At 41.3% G+C, this 18,671-nt stretch overlaps 2 protein-coding genes and 3 long non-coding RNA genes across 7 annotated transcripts in view; 1 reads left to right on the top strand and 4 right to left on the bottom strand.

Moving 5' to 3' along the window:
- On the top strand, positions 1–18,327 carry COQ10B (coenzyme Q10B). 2 transcript variants are annotated; one of them, XM_017835861.1, is made up of 5 exons: positions 1–199; positions 8,431–8,577; positions 10,319–10,511; positions 13,093–13,194; positions 15,794–18,327. In XM_017835861.1, exons 2-5 carry the CDS (start codon positions 8,456–8,458, stop codon positions 15,959–15,961), a joined length of 585 nt encoding a protein of 194 aa, XP_017691350.1. In that variant the 5' UTR covers positions 1–199; positions 8,431–8,455; the 3' UTR covers positions 15,962–18,327. The 2 variants fall into 2 exon arrangements, with proteins under 2 accessions (XP_017691350.1, XP_017691343.1); XM_017835854.1 differs by lacking the exon at positions 1–199 and adding an exon at positions 4,941–5,021.
- LOC108507684 lies at positions 537–4,676 on the bottom strand. Of its 2 annotated transcripts, XR_001878231.1 has the most exons (3): positions 4,305–4,676; positions 1,780–1,864; positions 537–1,638 (listed from the first exon to the last, which is right to left on the bottom strand). It is a non-coding gene; the product is annotated as an uncharacterized LOC108507684 (long non-coding RNA). The 2 variants fall into 2 exon arrangements; XR_001878230.1 differs by having other exon boundaries at positions 537–1,864.
- On the bottom strand, positions 7,513–10,449 carry LOC108507692. Its single transcript, XR_001878234.1, has 3 exons — positions 10,285–10,449; positions 8,872–9,015; positions 7,513–8,533 (listed from the first exon to the last, which is right to left on the bottom strand). It is a non-coding gene; the product is annotated as an uncharacterized LOC108507692 (long non-coding RNA).
- Positions 13,201–16,184, bottom strand: LOC108507679. The gene is made up of 3 exons (XR_001878224.1): positions 16,095–16,184; positions 15,389–15,454; positions 13,201–13,910 (listed from the first exon to the last, which is right to left on the bottom strand). It is a non-coding gene; the product is annotated as an uncharacterized LOC108507679 (long non-coding RNA).
- Positions 17,790–18,671, bottom strand: part of HSPD1 (heat shock protein family D (Hsp60) member 1) — a 10,268-nt gene continuing 9,386 nt past the window's right edge. The window contains exon 12 of the mRNA XM_017835766.1: positions 17,790–18,621. Within this exon, the coding sequence (XP_017691255.1) occupies positions 18,469–18,621 (153 nt within the window). The 3' untranslated portion in view covers positions 17,790–18,468. The remainder of the gene's footprint in view (positions 18,622–18,671) is intronic.

Consider the following 18,671-nt stretch of genomic DNA (forward strand, 5'->3'; position numbering starts at 1 on the left):
TACACCACTTCCACATTTCATTTACCAACTTTTTCCCGGTTCTGTGGATGTAATGTACACATGTTTCAGCATCACTGTCTACTATGTACGTCATAACTGAATGGGATTGATTCTGTCCTCCTGCAAAGCCCTTGGAACTCCCCCTCACAGTCAAATGTTGTGAATGAGCTCATGTGTTATTCTCTGAACTTTAGTACGAGTGAGTATCAACCTCAGTAAAACACCAAGGTGCAGCCTAAGGACAAAGTCCATGATTGCTTATTCATACAACACATCAGTGACATTTCATAACACAGTGACATATGTAAACTTAGAGTTTATTTACTATCATGCAGTTCTTTTGTACAACTGCTAAGTTCCTCATCTCAGAAGCTGCTGCAACAAGCAAAGTTGAGTCAATTTGAAAACTTCTGGTAAGGTAAAATGTACAAAGTATTTGCAAAAATGGGTGATAAATGCATGATGGCAAAACTCATTGACTCCTCACCAATCACTCCCCTTATGAAAGCTGGTAGGTCACATTTTGGCTTTTTGAGGGTTGTCAAAAAGGCAAATAATGCCAAGGTCATGTGTTTGTGTTAACATGTACATTTGATCAGCCAATTGATCTATAGATCTGTCTGCTTTGTATTGATTTGTTTGCAGAAGTTTGTTGAACAGTTTGCTTGTAATATTTTAGAGAACTACGTGTACTCAAATGTTCCTAAGAGCAACTGTCATTTGAAGGTGCAGAGGGTCTTCTGGGTCTTTAGAGTTACTGAACTCACATTCTGCATTTCTGGAAGGAAGCACTTGCACATACTCACAGGCTACAGAAAGAGATATTTCCTGAGCTGGCCAGGGACATGTGGGAGTGAGGTTGAGGCAGACACTAACTCCCTACTGCAAGAATTTAATGCATGTAACTATTTTAAGGAAATGTCACATGCTCAGATTCACTATGAAGATCAATTTGCAGTAACTTTCTCTTGTTTCTTTGGCCAGCCTTCCAACTTATGTTAAGCAGAACAGTTGCAATATTACATTACCTCTGTCATTAAACAGAACTCAGCTCAGGGATGAGATCCCAAGGAACACTTTAAAGTAGTCATTTTGGAATGTGCCATAAAAGGGAAACAAAGAACAAACAGGAATTGTGCTGTGATGAAACAACGAGAAAACTGCTTTCTGCCTGTGTCTCTTCCCTGCTTTCCTGGCAAATTCTGTATGTTGCCCCAGGTTCTTTGTGTCTGCCTGTCAGAGCCCTGAATATGGACTTTTGCCTCCTGAACAACAACTCCATCACACAGTTTCCACAGGATACTGACAGAGCTGTTACTTAGTGGTTTCCCAGTCCTACTTCTCCAGCCCAGGTTCCCATCCCTCTCCCCCACATACACACATGTACACACACTTCATGGAGGTTCCTGAATGGATTTGAAACAGGTTGGATTTAAGAGCCCATAAGCTTTGCAGATCTGGAATCATACCTAAATTACAGACCTGTGAGGTCCCACTTTACGTAAGATTCAAGTCCAACTTCATTGGCAGCTTAAGCTGCCACTGGCTGGCACTACTGCTGAAGAAGTATCCAGACACTTTGCCTGTCCTTGATCGACCCCATCCATTGTGCCAGTAGAAGTTTCTGGCACTGGTTCACTGTAAGAAGGCAGGCTTCTGACTACACTCTCCTGCTGCTTCTTCCAAAACCAACTTTTTATTTGTATTCATTTTTTTCCCCCCACACAACGCTATGAAGAATTGTACAAAGAACTGACATTATGCAGAAAAGCTACAAACCTGGTCTAAACTCTCAGTGCTTCATTTTATCCCAGGTCTGTGCTTAGCTTCAGATGCCAGGGACAGTTCACTGATGTTCATGCATCTGTTAAAGGTAGGGGCAAAAATTCTTAAACCAAAGTGTAGAAATACTCAACAGCAGCAACTATGTTTCAACTCCACAGAAACTTAAAATATGAAAAAGGACAAAAAAAGCACAAAATAAAATCTCTTCTAGCCACATTTTTGCTTCTGATGTCAAGAAGGAATAAGGTAGAAAGGATCCTTTTTGTCACTGGAAAGCCAGCGAGTTGAAAAAACACACTTTGGATGACAAACTTTTGGAGGGGTTGCGTTCTGCAGCACGGGAGGTGTGTGTGTGACCTGGACACAAACCACCCCTGTTTTGTGTGTCACTGCTGGCAAGGATGAGCTGAGGAACAGAAATGAAAGAGGGGATGGGGTTGTTATCTGTGCTCCCACAGTCCTGTGGGCACCCCTGGAAGGATTTTTTTTGTACATTCTGTCTCTAGAGGAGCCAGGCTTCAGGCCCACAGAGCCCGTGTCACCGCTGGCACAGCACCCAGGGCTGGCAGGGGGAGGGCAGTTGGGGAAGGGCCACACCAGCCCTCTGGAGAAGCCCAAGACATGACTTTCCTCCAGCAGCAACCCTCCCCCAGCCTGCCAGAGCTGAGCCCGGTGTCTGGGTGGGTTAGTGAGGATCACGTTCTTCCTTAGCAGTTAAATAAATACAGACAGTACTATTCTGGAAGTGGGACAGAGTAAGAACAGAGCAGCTGGATTTCAAAACTGGTTGTGAGCAACTATGCACTGAGATTTCAACCTTTTTTACAGGCCCACCAAAATCTTATAAAGGTCTAACAAGTCTAATCCTTTACATAACAGGTTTACAGCCAAATACTTCAATTATTACAAGTTCACTGGTGCTACGTGAAATGTAAGAAAATTCGCGTGATTTTATATTGTAGCTCCTGATTAATCCACTTGAAATAGTAAATCTGCCCTTAATTCCTAGCTGCATCATTTGCAGACCATGTAACTAGAGACTTAATCATCACCCATGCTTGTAGATCATCTTTCTTAGCCTAAATGTATGATTGTGAGATATTTTGAGATCTTTCCAAGGCAAGTATTATTCAAAACTAATTTATGAATAGGAGTACAATGGCTATAATTTTGCTTTGCTCTTTGTCTCTTAAAGGAACATACTAAACCAGCTGCCCTTTTCAGTAATCTGTAGAAATAGAGCTGAATAAATTGTGTAAAAATAACCTGCTTTTACACAGGGATGCACTTGCCTCATCTAGGATTGACTGTCTCTCTGCCCACTTAGAGGTGTCCTTAAAATTCTTAATTGTTTTTTAATAGGATAAATCTCATAATCAGAGTTTAAACCTAACCTTTTCTCATGATGGTGATGTTAAAAAAAATAGCACACAGAAAAAAAATTCTGTGTGACCATACTATACATCTCATTCTGGTGTATTAGAAACGTCTTGCATCCCTCTAAGTGTTAAGTGTTAATTTGAGACCCTCTTCCTGTCAAAGTTAGCAAATGCACATCTCTTTTTTAGCAATAGATATCAGGCAAGGATTAATGACTGCAATCTTGAGCCTACAGGAGAAAACTAAACAGGCAAAAAAACCCTCAAAGTGCCTTAGACATCCATCATCTTGGACCTCTCAACACTTGACTCTTCAGTTATTCTGAAAGACATCAATCTCTCTAAGAGGCAGTTCCTGATCCACAGAACAAGACAGAACAATGGGACAGAACACACTCCCATGGCAAACACAGACATCAGCAAATAAGAGCAGCTCTGATGGAAGTTGCAACACACACAGATGAGTTTAGTAATAAGGATTGAAGGAGGAAGAGGGAGGCCAGGATTGGGATTTTTGTTTGTGTTTCTGGATTGGCTGCTTGTTTTCAGCCTGCACTGGAGAATGTGGGTTTTCACATGTTTCTGGTTTACATCAAGTTAATAGGAATATGCTACAGGACAGCTCATCTGAAGAACACCATGCCCTGAGGTGGTAAAGTGAAAGCTGCTCCAACTAGTTTCAGTCATCCAAATTGGTGGTGTTCTTGTCTAATGGTGAGTGGTTTTGCTAATGGCAAGGACACTGGGATAATTAAGGAGGGATAAAAAAGGAGGACTTTTCTAAAGAGGTGATTGTTGTGGGCTTACATAGTTGGAACTGTTATTTTTGTCCAGAAATTTTCTTGCTTTTCAATGCATTGACTAAATGGCTTTCATTGCATTTAAAGTTCTAGTTGCATTTAATTGGGCGGGAAAGGGTTCTTCCCATAGCTGGAGAGACATTGATGACAATGTATCCAAGCTGGTTTTCTAGTGTGACACAGCCCAGACACGTGTTCAAGTTCAGGGTGAGTAAACACTAAACTTAGTTCAAGATTCCCGGTCAGAAGGCTGCCAGTCCACCAGGTACTAAATTAAACAAAACAAAACAAACCCCAAACCGCCCAAGCTATTTTACGGAAATAGATTTTGCAGACTTACCTTTAAACAACTTACATGTAATACATATTAAGTACAAAATATGGAACGTGTGATGAGTTACATTCAAACAGTAGTTCGTCAATCACACTGTAATTGTAAAGCAGGCTTTCGTTGAGGGAGGCTGTATTTGAAAGGCGAATTAAAAGAACGCAGCGAGCTCTTTGCTTCAGCTTGTGTTAAAACGACGCTCTGTGGTTACAGTCGGGTCTGTGGCCTCACTGTTGAGTTTTAATGACGCTGGTGACCGTAACCCCGAGCCCGCACCGAGCAGGAGCGGGACGAGCTCCAGCTGAGGGGCCGCGGAGGGAGCTCTTTCGGCGGGGACCCCCGGCTAGGCGCTGTGCGGGGGCGGGACGGGCCGGGGACAGGGACAGGACGGGCCGGGGACAGGGACAGGACGGGACAGGGACAGGGACAGGACGGGACAGGGACAGGACGGGACAGGGACAGGGACAGGGACAGGGCCGGGGGGGGGCACTGTGGGGACTCCCCGCGCCCACAAGCCCAATTATGGCCGCGCGCGGGGCTCGCGCGCCGCCGGGCCAATCACGGGCAGCGCCGCGGCCGCGCGCGCCCGTCCCGTGACTGCGCGCCCCCGCCGGCGGGACGGGCCGGCCCCGCGCCGCGACAGGCGGGGACAGGCGGCGACAGGCGGGCCGGGATGTCGCGGAGCGGAGCGGCGCTCGCCAGGGCGCTGGCCGGAGGGGCCGGCGGCAGGTACGCGGGGCGCGGTGAGCGCGGGGGTGACAGAGAGGGGCCGGATCCCCGGTAGGGAACTCGCCCGTTCTTTGCCCGAGGCGGCTGCACGGCTGCGAGCGCAAAGAAACTAAACACTGAGTGAAACGCCCGGATGGCTTTTGCTTCACATAAGGCGACGTGTTCCTTCTCCCCTGAGCGCGTGGAAGGCTGGCTGCAACAACTCGAGAAAAGGAACACGCTTTGGAGAAGAGTTAAGCTTGTAACTGGAATTAAAAAGAGCAAGCAGATGAGAGGGAGCGCGATTTGAAATGTTAGGAGAAGAAAAATGGTTACAGCAGTGCTGCTGTGTTTCCTTGTCATACTCATGAAAACTGTCAGAAAGTGGAATAGATGTTGGTTCATGATGTCAAATTTCAAGCAGTCATTTGGCATCATTGTTACTGTGCAATGGTATAATGTAACCTTGGGGCACACTTCTTACTGTGTATCCTTTGTGGTAGAATCTTAAGGATGTGTTTGCAGTATTAAATTAGTTCGGACCTGGTTAACAAAAGCGCTGTTTTAAAAAGTCATTTATTTGAGTCTCGACGGCAAAATCCAATTGCTGGGAAGGGTGTTTCGTATAAGGAAACACATTAAGTAACTAGCTGGACACTAAGTTTGACAATGTTTCTGATGTGAGCTGCGAAAGCCTTGGCAGCCGGTTTTAAGCAATTGCTGGGTCAAACCCGGAGCTGTGTTATCTGTAGCCTTGAATCTGGAGTTGCTTTGGCTTTGCAGTTGTCACTGGTGTGCACGTTGTACCTGCTGCCAGCTCAGCAGAACCCTGGCTGTGCTGAGCAGCAGACTGCAAGGGGCCAGGGGTAAATAGTCTCTTCTGCTTATTCAGACTGAGGTGCTAATGAGGATACTTGCTGGTACACTCATTTTTTGGGATATGAACAGCTGTCAGCAAAAACTTTGAATGGGATCAACTCATGTCTCACAGACCATAAAATGGCCATCAGATATCAGTAACCTGATGGAAGTATCAGTTGGGGTACAGTAAACACAATTGCCCTGGCATGCTCTCAGCACTAATGTCAGTCTTTACAGTGAGGGGTTGGAGATCCCTTTTTTCAAAAATACATTAACCTTTAGGCTTAGAAAACTGTGTAGCTATTAAGAAAAAAAAAAAAAAACAAAACAACAAAAAAACACTGAATATAGATTACTTACGTGTGCATGTCATACACCGGAAATGCTTCTCTTTCAGGTCATGGAGGTCGGGTGGTACTGTCATCAGTGCCCAAATGCTTAGGGAGAAAGCAGCGAGTGGCAGGAGTGGAAGAAGGCAGTGAGAGCAGTGTGAGGGGGCATGGTTCTGTTAGTGGCAGAGGGCAAACACCGAGGCGGCAGGTGTGTCTGAATTCTAGCATGGACTTGGCTTTTCTTCTGTGAACCCAGGTCAGGTTCACAAAAACAGTCCATGGAAACCCACGCTTCTGGGATTTCTTGCAGAGATCTGCTTTCCTGAACTGGGACCAAGCCCAGCACATTCTCACAGCGCCTGTTATTCTTCAGATAAAATCGGGAGAGGGATGGAGTCTCACCAGGCTTGTTAGCATTGTAACCTCTTAACCCTGTCTGCCTCGAACGGCAAAATAATGGTGAAGAGGACATTGTCTTACAGCAGCCAAGGGATTGTTTGTAGGGGTTGTTTTTCAGCCTTGCAGCCGAAACAAGTTTAGATAAAACTGTATGAAACAATAGACTGGCACAGCCCTACAATAAAAACAGACCAAGAGACCAGTTGGTCACCAAGAGACCTGGTGACCAGTTTGGACTGTGTGCTGTACATAGCCCCAGATAAAGTGATTTAAATCTGCTGTGCAGAATGAGGTCCGGTCCATACATTTGAACACTTTCTGTGACTTGGGCTGAGGCAGCTACGATGTTACTGGCACCCTTCAACTTCCTGTCAAAGCAGTTGTCAAAGCTTTTCCTTAAGTATTGTCCAGTCTGTGTGGAAACAAAACAGACTATGACCACATCCCTTGAGAAACAGTTGCAAACATTTGCAGAGTTGTTGTCTAAAGGCTTTTAAAGTGGACCTATGCTTTCTTAATTTTGACACAGTACTTCTGTCCCATCTTAAATAATTTCTTTTCAATTGCAGTGGTTACAATCTGTGTTTGTCACTCATCTTGCTTCATATCACAGTTGCATAGTTGGTTTTAAAAAAGTCTATACAGATTGTTTCTAACCACCTGCTAATGATGATTATTTTCCTCTAACTCAACCAATTTATTATTTGCCTGTATCCCAACACAGTGACCACATAAGCTGATGTGCTCAGTCATAGGTTACTACTATACTTCTTCAGAATTTTATGTTGATTTTTTTAAAGAACATGTTCAGTTTAATTGTTCAAAATTGGTAACTAATTTGCTAGACTACTTTGGTGGTTGGGAAAAAAAACGTACCTAATGCATCTATCTGTTCACTGTGTTTAAAAATCCACCAAACCAACCAAACAGACCCCCAAAGAAGCCTAATGCTAAGTAGGGAAGTTTGGTTCCATTTCTGATTATGTGAATTCTGATGTAGAGTCCTGACTGTTTAATTAAAGAACAGTAAAAGACCTGGGTTACTCTTTAGCTTATGTTTGTAGAGTCATTGAGGACAAAGAGTAGCATTTTTAATTTCCTGATGCCAAAAATCAGAACTTTTGAGGCAGCATTTGGCATTTTTATCTGCTTGATCTCAGCAAAATCAGTAATTTAGCAGAACAGAACTGTTAATCACAATGAATATTTTTTAGATTTTAGTGTAGATGTTCACAAACAGAGAACACTGAGGTACAATCTTAAGGTTATTAGTCCTTTTACAGGTAATTAAGCTTTATTTATGAAAACACCGTGTCCAAGGTTTTCATTATATTTTCTGAAGGAAATTTGGAAAGCTGGGTAACAATGCACCTTCTGAACGGACTTTCAAAATTAAACTGTCCTTTTAAGAGAAGGATGGCACCAGAGTTAGACTTTGTATCTCCAAGTGAAATCTTCTCTATTTTGTGTATTCCAAAAGGGATAAGTATTGCAAACCTTGATTTTGCTATTAGGAAAACCTGTTCTGCAAATTAAGTGCATATGAGACTTGTACATGAACTCAGGCTGCCATGTGTTCAAGTACTTAATGAGGGCCTTTGTGTTTCACTCTGCCAGTTACTTTTGTCATGACTGGGGGCTATTTTTAGTTTCTCTTAAGGAAAAGAAATGTTTGACAGTTTGTGTACTGTTATGAGCCTTTGCTTTTCCATCTGACAGACATTTTCTGGAATGTTATACAACAGGTTGTTTGTCCCATTTGAATGTGCTGTTATGAAACACATCTAAAAGCATTTTGCTGATATGAAACACATCTAAAAGCATTTTCACTGTTTCAGGCACTTGGCTTCTTGTGGTGTTCTGATGACCAGAACTTCTCCTTTGCAAGCACCTGCAACGAGCCAGACTTTTTCAAGGAATTTCTTCAACATTGCTGCACCACTAGTAAATAAAAGAAAAGAATATTCTGAAAGAAGAATTATAGGGTTTGTATAAAACTGTGGAAAGTGACTTTAAATGCTTATTGCTTTTAAATTTGCTGTAATTAATCTGAAACACTAGAAGTTCAAAAGGAGTTAAAACCCCCAATCCCTACAGACACATGCCCCTATGACTCTGCCCAATTGGAACATAAAAAGGAGTTCTGATTTTCAGAATTTGTAAAGGTAGGATTTACCAGTCTGAAACTGAGTATAAAAAAAGTAGAAACCCAAAACCCTTGGCCCACAGAAAGAAAGAGCAGAAATAACTGTTCTGTTCCATGACAAAACAAAACCAACCTTGAAAGGGAGTAATACACTGATAATTTCATCTGGTAAAATATGAATAAACCAAGAGGTGTGAAAACTCTGTTTCATTCTGTCCCAAATCCATGCTAATGTTTGCTCGTAGGTTATATTGTAGTTCTCAAGATTTTCTTCTTCCTTTAAAAGAAGAAAATTGTGTGATGAAGAAACTAAGACACATAGAAAAAGATTTTGAAATCCAGTTTGCCTTAGTGCTAGTGGGAAAATTCCAGTTCATTTAACGATGCTGGGATCTGCCCCCAGTCTCTGGTCCACAATAGCATGAATTACTTTTTTATTAGCATAATTTTTTGACTGTACTTAACATTCCTTTATGTGATAGTTCTTGAACTGCAACATATCTGCATAGTCACTAAAAAAAGGCCTTTGTCCAAGAGTACTCACTGCTGAGTACTGTTGAACATATGCTTCATTTTAAAGAATTGAAGCCCATGTTTAATCCCATCTGTTCCTGAGTCAGAAATAAAAGTTAAAAACCATTGCTAATAATACTTTGCCACGTTACAGTAGAATCAACTAAAATGTTGCTATTATGTGTTTCATCTGATTTCAATATCCTGCCTGAGCAAGGGAGTTGGACGAGTTCCAGAGGTCCCTTCCAGTGATGCTGGAAGGTTTTTCTATTGTATGTATTTTTTAATTAAGCTTTTTAATTTGGGCTGATGTGAGGAATGTAGTGTTCCTCTGTTGAAACCATATTAAATATGGTACTTGAGTTTTGATACACCTTGTCTTAGTAGCCATGCAGTGTGGATTTTTTTTAACATGGAATGTCTAAGATCGACCTCAACGAAGACACAGCTGTGCTGAAAAAAAAAGTTTCATTTTAAATGCATGCACATTTACATGACACTTAAGAGAGAGTCATATTCACTAACTTCTTTAGAATTTTGTGTTGATTTTTTTAAAGAACATGTTCAGTTTAACTGTTCAAAATTGGTAACTAATTTGCTAGACCACTTTGGTGGTTGGGAAAAAAAAGTACCTAATGCATCTATCTGTTCACTGTGTTTAAAAACCCACCAAACCAACCAAACAGATCGCCAAAGAAGCCTAATGCTAAGTAGGGAAGTTTGGATCCATTTCTGATTATGTGAATCCAGATATAGAGTCCTGATTGTTTAATTAGAGAAAGAACAGTAAAAGACCTGGGTTACTCTTTAGCTTATGTTTGCTAACTTTACTGCTGGATGGTGTGTTGTATTTTGCTTCTTTATGTAAAGACTATCACCAGTTTACTACTTTCTTTTCCTCTTAATTAGCAAAGCTGCATTTTTAATCTCCAGAACCAGTGGTAGTTTTCAGGTGACTGTATGTTCACCTTCCAACTGCCCACACCATTTATACCATCTTTGACACTTCAATACTGAATTAAATTTAAAATACCTTGTAACTGTAACGTTCCTATTTCTGTTTCCAGGTATTCTATGCAAGAAATGTATGAAGTTGTTGCTGTTGTGGAGAATTACAAACTGTTTGTTCCTTGGTGTAAAAAGTCAGACATACTCTCGAAGCGCTCTGGGTACTGCAAAGCACAGCTGGAAATAGGATTCCCTCCTGTAGTAGAGAACTACACATCAGTTGTTACCCTAGTGAGACCACATTTAGTTAAGGTAACTGTTTTTTTTTTCCTCTCCTAACTTTCCTTAACATTTGTTCTTGAAATTTGAATATTCCAGGAACATCCTGTTTCGAAACAAAACTGATGCTGGAAGTTCTTTCTGTGGCTCAAAACTTGTGTTGCTTTTCTTTAAGGATTTTAGATAAACTGGGGGAGAATTTCAGTGTGCTTTTAAAACATATCCCACCACATGGGGGAGAAAGAGGAATCACTTTTTAACTTGCCTTTGCTGGAGAGGATGGCAGCCATTAATGAAGACATAACACTTCTGATTTGTATTTTGTTATAATTTTGCCCAGGACTCTCTAAATACAAAGTTAGTACTTACTTTAAAGTTATCTTTGACAACACTAGCTTCTGCTGCCTTAGCAAAGTTGCTATTTGTCATTACTTTTCTTCTCACAATTTTAACTAATTAATATGAAAAGCCTTAAACGTAAGTGTAGGATCTGCTGAAGAGCTTGTTATTCAATATATTGATGAGAAAATGGAAGAGCGGATTTAAAGTCAGTTTTTTTACAATTAATTTGTTCAGAAGAGGAACAGTTGTATTTCTCCTTTCAGCTTTTCAGTAATTAAGAGAAAAGTAGAAAAGTGTCAAGGCAGAAATTTTAAATGATGTCTGGATCTTCTAAGTATTTGCTTGCCTTATATGTTCAAACCTGTTTTAGTAAAGAATGGCTCAGAACAGATTCCTTGCAGCAAAACTGCCTCTCCCTTCGTGTGGCAGATCCTGAATGTTTTGGAGTAATTAGTGCAAATTACAACAATTGGTTGCTGTTCAAGATAATTGTTTAAATACTCTTATTTCTAGGCTTCCTAATAAGAGACACTTAACAAAAAAATGAGTTTCTGAAGTACAGGAAAGATGTAAATTGGAAAAGGAATATGCAAAGTGCTTTTATTTAATGCACTTACTGATTCTGGAAAGAAAAAAATATATTTTTTTTCCCTTTATTAAGAAAGTTGAGTAGCTACAAATGGGAAATGTGTTTCACATGCTGAGAGCTTTCCTCTTCTACTCTTCCCTGACAAGACAGGCTTTTTTCTTTCACACAGCTATCAGACTGGCTTACCAACTCTTTTTCCCCTCTTAATTCACTCAAAAGAGGTGTTCCCGTCTCAGGAAAAAACCCCATAAAACTAGAGAGGTAAACCATTTCTTCAGATTTTCTCCTCCTGGACTCATTGGCCTTTTCTCTGCTGCAATTACCATTCCTAGAGATTTACATTATGTTCATATGACTGTAGGACATTTCTAGAGAAGCCACTGTGTGCTTGGATTATTTCACTCTCCTCTGAGGTAACTCTGGGCAAAGGCACCTTGCATGTGGTGACAAAATGGGGATGGTGTTTTTTTGTTGTTGCTTAAGGCAGCAGTGCTTGAACAATTGAATAATCACACTGGTAACAGCAGTCTTTGCTGAGGGGGAAAGCATGGAGTGAGTTTGTTACTCATAAGATTGGGAACAGGGGGGACACAGTGGCAGTTTTCCCATTCTTCCTCCCATTCCCAGTAGGGAAGCAAACCCAGCTCATTGTGTCTAATCTTTGCTCTACTCCCTTCTTTCTGTTGTAGAAGTGGCAAGGCCCTGCATCATCTCATTCCTGGAAAGAAAAACATAGGTATTTTTGTGCTGCTGATAAGTCTTTGAGATGACTCCCCTTACCACAGCTTTCCAACCCAAGCAACACCTATTCCTCGTGGGTAGTCTTACTGGAGCAGAGCTGCTTGTGGCAACAATAAGAACTTGTAACAAAAGAAAAAAAGATTTAAAAAAAAAAAGCTACAGAAATTTTCTCTCCAAATTCTAACCCAGTTGAGGTTATGTATTTGGATGATTTTGAAGAAATCTTTTCTTTTATAAATATAGCCAGACAGAATTAGCTCTATGTGCAAAAAGCAAAATGAGTGAAAATAAAGACCCTATTGCCATGAAAATTATAATGCAAACTACTGCCAATACTTTACTGTTTTAAAGGACTGTTTGCAAGCCCTCCTAAAGCACTAGCCAAATAGGGCTTGCCTGGAACCAAAAGGCAGAGTATAAGCTGATCATGAGCTCGAGTGTATGGTCTACTGACTTTGTGGCAGCTCTTGGTCCACAACAGGATCTTGTGACAGAGGATCTTTGGAGTTTGTCTTCAAACACATTTGTCTTGGGGCTAACCATTCCTATGGCCAAAGCTACCAGTCCATATATCAGTATCTAAAACATTCTATACATGTGATAAAGTATATCTACCTAAATCCCCAGTAAATATCCATATCCTTTGCTTAAAGCAGTGTTGTTCAAAATCCTGGTACATAACTAGCATGATGTTCCACATATCATGCCACAGATCTGTTTCATGATGCTCAACACACAAATTTTCCCCCTCCCTTAAAAGGGATTCAGTTATTTTGCCATAAATGACACATATGGGACCTCATGCTGGCTGTGCTGTGAGAACAGTTTCAACTTTGCCGTGACCATCACTGCCTAAGAAATGCAAATGCAAACTTCAGTAATACCAGCTTGTCACGTTTGTAAAAGCCTAATTGCAGCTTGACTTTTCAAATTTTATTATAGGCATCGTGCACAGATGGAAAACTATTTAATCACTTGGAAACAGTGTGGCGTTTGAGCCCAGGTATCCCTGGATATCCAAGGACATGTACATTGGATTTTTCAGTAAGTATCATAATTAAGGAGCACTGCCTTAATTAGAAACACTGTCTTCAACTGTGTGGTTTTTTTTTTTAATGCCTGGTACTTTTTGTTAAACACAAATACACAGAAAACAAGTTAGTTTTAGTCAATACTATCCCAAAAGTATTTTGCAAACTTGACCACACAGAAACCACTACAGTGTCCTTTAGAGACAGGAATCTTCAGTGATGTGTCCAGGCATCAGAAAACAGTCTCGGGATGGGCACCTCTCACCATACAGTTCTAAACATGCTGAAGTTTTCAGACAGTCAAATACAGAGGGAGAAATGCTACACATAGTTTGCTGTTTCCTGTAATTATTCTACAGCCTAAGTTGGGAGAGCACCTACTTTCTGGTACCATCTGTCCTGTTGGGCCTGCAGTTTGGTCGATTTGCTTTCCTGGCTTTCAGTTTTACTCTGTCATGTATTTTAAGTCTTACTTTTTCCTTTTGGCATAATAGATTTTTCCTGTCTAATCTTTCTAATCTGTGATGGGATATCACTGCAGCCCAAACTATTGCTCTTTAAATCCAGTACCTGATTGAGCCTGATTTTACTCCCAGACAAGTTGTTTTCCACTCCAGTTAATGCTTTTCAACGTCTCTTTAGTCTGTCATCACATTTTTTTCTTGCATTTTATAGCATGAAGTGTAGGAGCTGCATTGAGCACATAAGTAAGCTGGGGATCACAACAGGCTGCAAAAGTGCACAGAGATGGGTTAATCCTGCCGCCATCTACTGGAATATTCTACTTTGAAAATTATCTTCAGTAAATAGGAAAAAGCTTTTGGGGTATTTTGAAACTAGCACATTAACCTCTTTGGGTTAAAAACTTTCAGCTTATTGCTGTATTTCACTTCTTACGGTTCAAGGATAAAAATTAATCTAGTGGCACTCAAAAAAATACATTTCTCATAGGATTTGTTCATGATGTTTGCACATTATTTGCTCTTGATATTTGAATTTCTCCAGGGAAATAAGTGCCAGTTCCTACTACTAACCAGTACATAAGCTAGCTTTTAACCCAAATCCTAAATCCCAAGCCATAAAAATCCAAGTTGAGAAAACTTGAATTAAACAACTATTTAAACCTATAATCTAAACACAGACTCTGCGAGGAAACACACAACCCACCCCCACACCAAAGCCACGTTTTTGACATTTCAGGTCACCTAAAGGGAGTCAAAACTGCACTGATATGGACATTTTCTGTGTCTTGGGGGAACACTATGGACACATCTTACTGCTCACCCCTTTTTGAGGCAGCAGCAGCCAGTGCAGCCAGCTGAGCTGGGGCTGCCTCCCTAGGGCCTTAACCCTTGCTAGTTCTGCCTCTGGGCACATGCAGACAGGAATGATAAGCATTTCACAACCAACTCCTCAAAACATGCTGTGCAATTACAGATATTGGAGAGAAAACTTTGATTTCAAGAACACTTGTTTGCTTTAGAAAATGTTACTTGAGCTTTGGGTTATGCCGGTTCCCAGAAGCTGCTGTATCCTGTTTTGCCAGCCTGATTCCAGGAGACATACATATCCAGCAGGGAACTTCCCTAGTTTGGTTTCAGCTCTGAAATGATTTGGTACATAGACTGAAACACACCACCACTCTTACCATCTGCAAACTTCCTAAGTGTATGTATAGAAATGCACCACACCTCAAGATTTACGAAATTCCTGAGCATGATGCCAGATTCATTATCCCTGCTCTGCAGAACTCTGCATGCCCTGAATGATAAGTCTCTGACTTACAAAATACACATTAATTTTACTGTTGCTTGAGGTCAAGAACATGTAAATGAAGCTACACTTGGCTTTTGGGCCAAGTCATTTGGTTACTTCTGTTCTACAGCTTTGTAGTTAATGTGCATTGCTCATAAGGACTTTGGGAGAAGCTGTATTTGCTCCATTTGGCATTGAATCTGCTGATTTCTCAGAGATGACACAACTACTTCAATCTCAATCCATTCCATTGACTGCCCATGTCAGGTTGGGAGTAGGAGCTGTTCAGGTGGGAGATAAAAAACAAACCAAATCTGTAGTTTTAGTTAGTAAACTGCTTGTTTGAACATACCAGAACTACTGCCACCAATAAGGACTAATTTAAAATATTGGTATTTAATAAGTAACTATTTCAAGCTGCTTTTAAGTCTCTTGGGTGTGCTCCAGCTTACCTGTAAGTCTGCTGTCTTGTCATGCAGGATTTTTCTTCAGACAACTTTTAGTCCCCCAAGTGAATCCTGTGCACAAAGTTATTGTTTGTCAGTAGTTTTTCATTATCCCAAATCCGTTTTGTGATACATTATTTATTAAAGACAGCTTAGGTAAATGATTACTTCAGAGAGCTGAATGAAAGGATTCTTCTAATTCAAAAGCCCAGGGGAACAGTCCTGAGACCAAGAAACACAGCTTTTCTTCACAGACACACTTACCTTTACCTCAGAAAAAACTGTTCTTTCTCCCACAACTTACTTGAAAACTTCACTGGAGATTCTTTAACAGAGTTGTCTATTTGTAACAGCATTTTATCACAACAGCAGATAACAGGAAAAATATTTCTTCTCTATTGTCTTAAACAGGTTTCTTTTGAATTTCGTTCACTTCTACACTCAAAACTTGCTACACTGTTTTTTGATGAAGTGGTAAAGCAGATGGTTGCTGCCTTTGAAAGAAGAGCATCCAAACTCCATGGCCCAGAAACCAGCATACCTCGGGAGCTGATGCTCCATGAAGTTCATCAGACGTAAAGGGACAACTGTAACCACCTCAGTTATAACCTTGTTTGTACACTTCGTTTGTTCTAAGTGCCATGCTCCACCTTTGGGGCATCTATTTCTTATCTGAGCTGTGTGTTAAGATTTTATACTGTACCAAACATACCTGCTCAGCCAGACCTGTATAGAAAGTTCAAAAGCTGCAATCAAGTGCAACTTAAAGCCTTATCAGTAACAGACAACCGGCAGCTACTGTAACCCAACATACCTCAGGCTGCCGTTAACGTGCAAACGGCTCCTGTAATCACGGTCCAAGTTCTGCCTCATCCAAGCTCGTGATTTTTCTTTTAGCACTGTAACATATTAACTCAAGTTTAAGTTATTAGTAGTGTGACTGTAATTTAACAGCGTCAACTCAGCCAGCTCTGGCCAAGCCAAGGGGAACCGACATTCTGGCTTCACAGAGAATGGAACACTTTGCCAGGCACCGAGTGGTGGGTGCTTTCAATCCAGATTAATGGCAAAGGTGAGTCAGGAATCTCTGGCTGCTCCTGAACTGACCTGCAAGTGCTATAGAACACCCTCAACTGTCAGAAACCAAATGCAGGGGATACACATAAGGAGTACTGTAATCTGAATGCAGCAGTCTCAGCCACAGCCAGGGGTTCCCAGTGGATCCGTCTGGGCTCCAGATCACTTTGTAGTACATTTGGCAGGCTGAGCTTGCCCCCCCCCTACTCCTGCACCCTTAAAGTTGCACTTCAGTTAGTTACTCATCTAATGCAAACAGTTCCCACACTGTAAAACAAGGAAGTGTTACCTCTTTGAGAGCAAGGGACCACAGTACTGTCCTCCCTGGAAGAAGGGAACAAGATGTCCTCTGCTCCCTGCAGCCAAGCACACCCACAGCTAGCTGTCATTAAAAAGGATACAAGAGCACTAAACCCCTTAGTTCTTAGAGGTTTTTCATTACCATACTACCATTTTATTATCAGCCCATTACAGCACCAGCTGTCCTGATTAAATCCACATTCAGTACTTCTGTCCCTGGCATAATTATTCTTTCCAGTCTCTGAAGAAACACAGGTGAATAGGTTTGAATAGATTTTAAATCCTCACTGTGTGCTGCCTCGCATTACCCAATTTCCTTTACTGAAATTAGGTGAAGCTCTAGGTCAGGTGCTGAAGCTGCTCCTTTCTCCAAAGTGTCTGTAACCCACGTGGTTACTACAGGACAGCATGTCACGGAACATAGGAAGGTATGTTTCAGAATAAAGACAGCCCTCAAACAGTTTCAGATCGTTTACTTTTCCAGAAAGAGGAGTTGGCATGGCACATGTCCCCTCTGTGAAGGACAGTTATTAAGGGCAGGAAGCTGAGGAAAGTGACAGCTGGATTGAGGTCAGTTTTACAGCACTGAGAAATTGTACAGCAATTTCGTTTGTTGAGGCAATCAGAGATGAGCATACAGAAGTTTGGGAACACCATTGTTCTGCAGTTTGGAAAGCAGACGACTTTACACATCACTGGTATTAGCTTTGTCAGGTCAAAGAACCCAGTAAGTGGCAAAGCAACATTTCTAATGGTAAAACAGCATCTAGTGCAAAATAACTAAATTCTGCAACCCATTACCAGAAAGGAAGACAAGACTGGAAGGCTTAAAATGAGGAGGTAACCATATATTACACCTGATCAAAGGAACTGTTTAAAACCTCCCCAAACCCTTTCTTAGGCAAGACTTACCTGTTTGACACCCTCAGGGCACTTCCCTTCCTCCAAACTGTGAAAGGTGCACTGGGCCTGTTCAAGCACATGAAACAACCAGCATAGACAGGGCAAAATAAAGCCATTGCACGTGCCATGTTTTCAGAGCATTGTTTAATATTTCAAAGAACTGTAGTGCAGTTCAGCTTAGGTATTTCTTACCAAAATTAAAGTCACTTGCATTTCTGAGAAACATTCTAGACAAAGGAATGTTTCTCAGCGTGAAATGCCCTGTCATTTTTTCAAGCATTAAGTGTCTATTTCTAGTAAATCTTAAGAGGCAGGCTGTCCAGGCTCTCCCATAACTATGGCAGATGAAAAAGGTGATACATTTTTGTAACTTTTGAGCAGTTTATTACATAAAGGTCACATAACTCTATTTGCCTACTTTGTACACAATTGTCTAGTCTCACGCACAGTGGCTTCCAAGTTCTTCCTAGTACTGGCAAGCACCAAGAAATTCTGTAATAGAATATCAAGTGCCTTAATTAAGTTCAAATCAGGACCTCGGTAGATGGATCTTGCACCCAGTTATCAGGAATGTACAAATGTCTTTATTCAAAAAATACAAAATAAATTATCTGTAGGCATGGACAATGACTGTAAACAATTACACGTGTGTTAAATGAAATCCAGTAACTGATGGTTACAGTGATTTTTCAACACCAGCCTCACTTCAGTCACTATCCACCCTCTGACACTGATAGCTCAAGTTTTTAAAGTCAGAACTGTCAGTCTTCAACAGCACAGCTCATGATGCATCCCTACCCCAGGAATTAGAACATGCCACCTCCCATTCCTCCGCCCATGCCACCCATTCCTCCCATTGCTGGCTCCTTCTCTTCTTTGGGAACCTCAGTCACCACTGCTTCTGCTGTCGATAGGAGAGACGCGACACCGGCGGCGTCCATCAGAGCAGTTCTCACAACCTAAAACCAGGGAAGAAATAACTTAATGCCTGCTGGCTACCACAGGAGGT

This window comes from Lepidothrix coronata, unplaced genomic scaffold (assembly GCF_001604755.1).
Source record: "Lepidothrix coronata isolate B3197 unplaced genomic scaffold, Lepidothrix_coronata-1.0 Scaffold7, whole genome shotgun sequence".
Lineage (NCBI taxonomy): Eukaryota > Metazoa > Chordata > Aves > Passeriformes > Pipridae > Lepidothrix > Lepidothrix coronata.

What these genes read in the sequence shown, in the direction of transcription:
- COQ10B (XM_017835854.1), top strand. Translation starts at nt 4,966, where the DNA reads ATGTCGCGGAGCGGAGCGGCGCTCGCCAGGGCGCTGGCCGGAGGGGCC. An exon ending in TGAGACCACATTTAGTTAAG is followed by an intron (nt 10,512 to 13,092) that starts GTAACTGTTTTT and finishes ATTTTATTATAG; the next exon opens with GCATCGTGCACAGATGGAAA. An exon ending in CATGTACATTGGATTTTTCA is followed by an intron (nt 13,195 to 15,793) that starts GTAAGTATCATA and finishes TGTCTTAAACAG; the next exon opens with GTTTCTTTTGAATTTCGTTC.